We start from the raw sequence: 5,987 nt of genomic DNA on the forward strand, positions 1-5,987 counted from the left end.
CAGACACGGAGGTGGGTACGTGGGGTGGGACACAAAAACTCATGATACAAACAGAGCAAGTGCGGGGTCCCTGACCTGCTGGTAGTTGCCATCCTGCGGGTTGAACGTGCTGTCCACTGGCTGCAAGCGGAGGTTGACATGCGGGAAGTTGTGCAGCCAGTAAGTCCACCACGGAGCGATGTAATCCACCCGGGAAGCCATCGGGAGCCGGCAGTGGGAATGTGCTCGGCCCTGCCCTGGGCTGAGAGTCCCGCCCGGACACACAGACACGGACAGGGCTGAGAGGGAGCAGCGCTGCTGGGTGACAGACAGCCCGGCTCCCGACAATCAGCCAGAACCCAGGCACGTCCCCGAGGCGCGGCGGGGACGCGCACGAGCTCGCGGGGACGCGCCGTGTGAACATCAGTCCAGTGTTCCTGGGAGCACACCCTCCCCGCCCAGCTCCGGAAAGATTAATGAAGACATTTCCAGATAGTCCGGAGCGGGGGCTCCCGGAGAGTGACCAAACTTTAATAATGTTGGAGGTTTCAGGACAATCTGAGAACCCCCCCTCTCCTCTGCCCCGGGAGGGGGGGACAGGAACCAGAGAGTCCTACACTGAACCCTTGCCACCACCCGCTGACAGGGGGTGCTGACCCCCTGCATCACTGCCCCCCCCCCCAGGGTGAATGGGTAAAGGGAGGTAGGAGTCGATCAGAAACTGCAGGCTCACACACAACCCTGGAGAAAAGATGTGGGACATACAGATGTACAGCACAGAAACGGACCCTTCGGTTCAACCCGTCCATGCCGACCAGATATCCCAACCTAATCTCGTCCCATTTGCCAGCACCCGGCCCATATCCCTCCAAACCCTTCCTGTTCAAATACCCATCCAGATGCCTTTTAAATGTTGAAATTGTGCCAACTTCCACCACTTCCCCGGCAGCTCATTCCATACACGTACCACCCTCTGCATAAAAAGTTGCCCCTTAGCTCCCTTTTAAATCTTACCCCTCTCACCTTAAACAAATGTCCTGTAGATGTGGACTCCCCAACCTCAGGGAAGAGGCTTTGCCTCTTCCTATCCATCCCCCTCATGATTGTATAAATCTCTGTAAGGTCACCCCTCAGCCTCCAACGCTCCAGGGAAAAAAGCCCCAGCCTATTCAGCCTCTCCCTATGGCTCAAATCCTCCAACCCTGGCAACATCTTTGTAAATCTTTTCTGAATCCTTTAAAGTTTCACAACGTCCTTTCTAGAAGAGGGAGACCGGACGTGCACACAATATTTCAAAAGTGGCCTAACCAATGTCCTGTACAGCCGCAACTTGACCTCCCAATTCCTATACTCAATGCTCTGAACAATAAAGGAAAGCATACCAAACGCCTCCTTCACTATCCTATCTACCTCTGCCTCCACTTTCAAGGAACTTTGAACCTACATAGTTCAGCAACACTCCCCAGGACCTTACCATTGCTTTAATTAAAGTGAAAGCAAAAGGGTCAGATTGTGAAATGTCCAGTTTTCTTTAAAATGCTGAAAATATGCAAACATTAAACCTCAGACATCAATCACACTTCAATTCAGTGAGCTAATAAACAGAAATAATATAATACTCGTCTTTTGAGTGAGCAGAGGCTGTTGAAGATACAGAGCAATGGAGTTATATTTTGAAGAGTTAGGCCATCATTGTCTTGTTGGCAAGTTTTGCTGGCTTTTCCTTCTGGATAAGATGCTTGAGCAGTACAAGTGTGGTCTCCATCTGTTCAAACAATTGTCTTGTCTATTCAGGTCCTAGTGAGACAAGGCTGTGGTTTTATTTGATTCCCTGCATATTTTGAGTTTTTTTATCCCTTCTCCCAGCTCATTCATTATTGGCTTACTTTTCCACACATATTCTCTGATGATCTGTTTGTCTTTTACAGAATTAGCCAGTTTTCCTCCTCACTACTTAGTCAAAGCATGAGATCCCAGTGCAAGTCCCTAGGAAATAACACTTGTAACACCCTGCCAATCAGAGAAGATTCACAACTCCACCTGCAACATCCTAAAAAATTATATTGAAAGTAGAAGCTCAAGTGAAATATAAGCACCTCCCCAGAATCACAAACACCGCGAAAGTTGTCCGGGATCTATCTGTTGTCTCTTGTTTGTGGTTTTCCATTTCCAAAAAATAAAAACAAATCCTTTTGAAGGATTTCAAAGGGAAGCAGCCGGTTGAGTATATTGTAAATTAAATTTGTCAATCTTACATTGCTGTTGTCCATTCAGTTTTACTTTGTTGTTCCATCAAACCATAAAATGATTCCCCAAGTGCAGTGCGCAAAATCCAACTAGCAAAAATTTTGTAAATGTCAGATAGTAATGGTCTTAATATTGAGACAGGGAGAGATAGGAGAGAGAATTCACTAGGTATCATCACTGTTTATTGTTTTATGGAGACAATATAACTAATCCAGAAATCCTAGATATTTTTAATTCTCATATTAAAGGTAACGTAATTAAAAATTCTCTATTTATTGTATTTTAGAATTAGAATTAGATTTTATTGTAATGTTTACTCAAGTACAGACGTACATGAGCACAGAAAAATGTAGACTGTCACCATTCCCAGCATCATCCTAAGTATAAAGATACCTAGGTACAAAATCTTAGGTACAAAGGAAAAAAATAAAGAAACAAAGTTAAGAGTTAAATATAGTGTGCCCTTTTTTGTATTAAGTAGAAAAATAAACAAATAAAGTTAAAATTTCAAACAGTCTTTCTTAAGTGCTTAGCCATGCTTGGCTCGCAATCCCTATAACGGCTCAATCTCTTGTGTTTTGGCCCACTCTCTGAGAGAATTTGGGCTGTCTGGTGTCAGCACCGCTGCAAATACTGGGGAACTCCCTCACCACCATGTTGGATTCACTCTTCACCCACTGGGCTCGATCTCTGCCCACCCAGTGCTCCCAGCCACTGCCACACTCTGGACCCAATGAAGTTGTGATGAAAATCAATTTAAGTCCCAAAACAAATTGATTTCAAGGAATATTTGTTGTTACATTATTAAGCATTGGGAATATGATATATTTCAAAGACAAAGACAATTGCATGCTTTAAACATGTGCTTTAATCTTTAAAGCAAGAGGAAGATATCTGGGAAAAGGCCCGATGTAAGTAATGATAACACTGGCTCCCCCATGTGGACACATCAAGATATGATCCTACATCATGCTAAAACATTGTCCAGTTAACAGATCTATCTAGCAAATGTTCAACTACACATGTTAAAGAATGCAAAGGGATTTGCTTTTGATGTTTATAAAAAAGTATCCAGACTAAGTCTTTCCCTTTATGTAGCGCCTTAAAAGAGCATTTAAATAAATGGTCGAGACCAATTTAAAGCAAAAACGATGTATGGGATAAAGTCACAAAAAAAGAGAAAATTATGCCATTGGAGGTGGAAAGATGATAAATTAATGTTTAAAAATCTTTAGTCCAAGCTCATAACTACAGCAAAGGAAAGGATCAGTAATCCAGAGATTGAGAAATAAGGTCACACTTGGAATATCCTGTGACAATTGTGAAATTCACTTAGGCAAGAACAAGAAAAAGCAAATATTCAAATGAGAACTGTAAATAATCATATACAGAGGGTTTGGAGGGTTCTTGAGTGTGAACTTTGTGATTAATTTACTAAGTATATCTACCAAGGAAATGTATATATTCACCTTTTCTGCAAAACGTTTGTGAGGAATATTAGGGAATTTTGCTTGATGAGGCCAATTCTGGACTACTGTGTCAGTTTAATTCTCTCACCCAATAAAGGTATTGTTTCAGTCTGACCCATTTCCTGAGCCTGCACCTTAGCAGTCACCCAAGCCATCTTCTATTTCATCCAGAGGGCAAAGATGGACCAGTCTGTGAGGACAGCACATAAAGCGATTTGGCTTGGGGCAGGGGCAGGGTGGGGGACAGTGGTGGTGGGGAGAGGGAGGACTTACCCAAAGCTGCCCTCATTCCCTTGGCTACTTTTCTGTGTGGTTGCATCAGGTTGTGCATAGACACTTGGTAGACAAACAGCAATTGTCACTACATACTGAGGTCCTATCTGACCTGGTGCTACAAAGGATGGGATTGGCTTCGTTGCCGCGGAGTGCTCTAAGCAGCTGAAACATTTCACCCGTCTCTCATGGAAAAATTTGCAATTAAAAGCATCTTTGACCACATGTCCATGAAGCAGTGGTCAGTATATAGTGTCCTTGCGACTCTGCAGAAAAAGGAGAAGGTGGATCCTGTGATATTGTTGCCTGAGCAGACTGTTAAAATCTTTTGGCAGAATGTTTGCAGATGACACCAAAATAAGTAACGTAATGGACGGTGAAGATTATCTCAGAGGACTTTGTTCAGATGGGCCAATGGGCCGAGGAGTGGCAAATGGAATTTAATTTAGATTGATGTGAAGTGTAGCACTTTGATAAGGCAAAGTTAAAAATCGCACAACACCAGGTTATAGTCCAACAGGTTTAATTGGAAGCACACTAGCTTTCGGAGCGACGTACACATGGAAACAGACCCTTCGGTCCAACCTGTTCATGCCGACCAGATATCCCAACCCAATCTAGTCCCACCTGCCAGCACCCGGACTGTATCCCTCCAAACCCTTCCTATTCATATACCCATCCAAATGCCTCTTAAATGTTGCTATTGTACCAGCCTCCACCACTTCCTCTGGCAGTTCATTCCATACACATTCCACTCTCTGTGTGAAAAAGTTGCCCCTTAGGTCTCTTTTATATCTTTCCCCTCTCACCCTAAACCTATGCCCTCTAGATCTGGACACCCCAACCCCAGTGAAAAGAGTTTGCCAATTTACCTTCTCCATGCCCCTCATAATTTTGTAAACCTCTATGAGGTCACCCCTCAGCCTCCAACGCTCCAGAGGAAAACAGCCCCAACCTGTTCAGCCTTTCCCTAGTGTGCTTCCAATTAAACCTGTTGGACTATAACCTGGTGTTGTGTGATTTTTAACTTTGTACACACCAGTCCAACACCGACATCTCCAAATCATGACTACTTTTGATAAGGCAGCACTTGTACAGTTAATGGTAGGTCTCTGGGGAGTACTGCCGAACAAAGAGACATAAGACTTCAGATGCACAGTTCCTTGAAAGTATTCACAGGTAGACAGGGTGGTGAAGAAGGCCTTTGGTACCCCTCCTTTCATTGGTCAGTGCATTGAATATAGGAGATGGGACATCATGTTGCAGCTGTACAGGACACTGATGAGGCCACTTTTAGAATACTGCTTACAATTCTGGTCGCCCCTCTGTAGGAAGGATGTTAGTCATAGAATTATAGAGATGTACACTTGGAAACAGACCCTTCGGTCCAACCCGTTCATGCCGACCAGATATCCCAACCCAATCTAGTCCCACCTGCCAGCACCCGGCCTATATCCCTCCAAACCCTTCCTATTCATATACCCATCCAAATGCCTCTTAAATGTTGCAATTGTACCAGCCTCCACCACTTCCTCTGGCAGTTCATTCCATACACATACCACCATCTGTGTGAAAAGGTTCCCCCGTAGGTCTCTTTTATATCTTTCACCTCTCACCCTAAACCTATGCCCTCTAGTTCTGGACTCCCCAACCCCAGGGAAAACACTTTGCCTATTTACCCTATCCATGCCCCTCATTATTTTGTCAACCTCTAAAAGATCACCCCTCAGTCTCCGACGCTCCAGGGAAAACAGCCCCAACCAGTTCAGCCTCTTCCTATAGCTCAAATTCTCCAACCCTGGCAATATCCTTGTAAATCTTTTCTGAATCCTTTCAAGTTTCACAACATCTTTCCAATAGGAAGGAGACCAGAATTGCACACAATATTCCAACAGTGGCCTAACCAATGTCTGGTACAGCCGCAACATGACCTCCCAACCCCTGTACTCAATACTCTGACCAATAAAGGAAAGCATACCAAACGCCTTCTTCACTATCCTATCTACCTGCGACTCCACT

At 44.3% G+C, this 5,987-nt stretch overlaps 1 protein-coding gene across 2 annotated transcripts in view; it reads right to left on the reverse strand.

Annotated features, from left to right (window-relative positions):
* The window catches only part of ttyh2 (tweety family member 2), a 138,886-nt gene extending 138,414 nt beyond the window's left edge, over nt 1-472 (reverse strand). Inside the window, exon 1 of one of the 2 annotated variants that reach the window (XM_043714741.1) lies at nt 76-472. In XM_043714741.1, coding sequence (XP_043570676.1) covers nt 76-201 — 126 coding nt within the window. In that variant the 5' untranslated portion in view covers nt 202-472. The remainder of the gene's footprint in view (nt 1-75) is intronic. The other variant, XM_043714740.1, reaches the window with a different exon arrangement.
* Between the last annotated feature and the right edge of the window lie 5,515 nt (nt 473-5,987).

This window comes from Chiloscyllium plagiosum, chromosome 24, assembly GCF_004010195.1.
Source record: "Chiloscyllium plagiosum isolate BGI_BamShark_2017 chromosome 24, ASM401019v2, whole genome shotgun sequence".
Taxonomy (NCBI): domain Eukaryota; kingdom Metazoa; phylum Chordata; class Chondrichthyes; order Orectolobiformes; family Hemiscylliidae; genus Chiloscyllium; species Chiloscyllium plagiosum.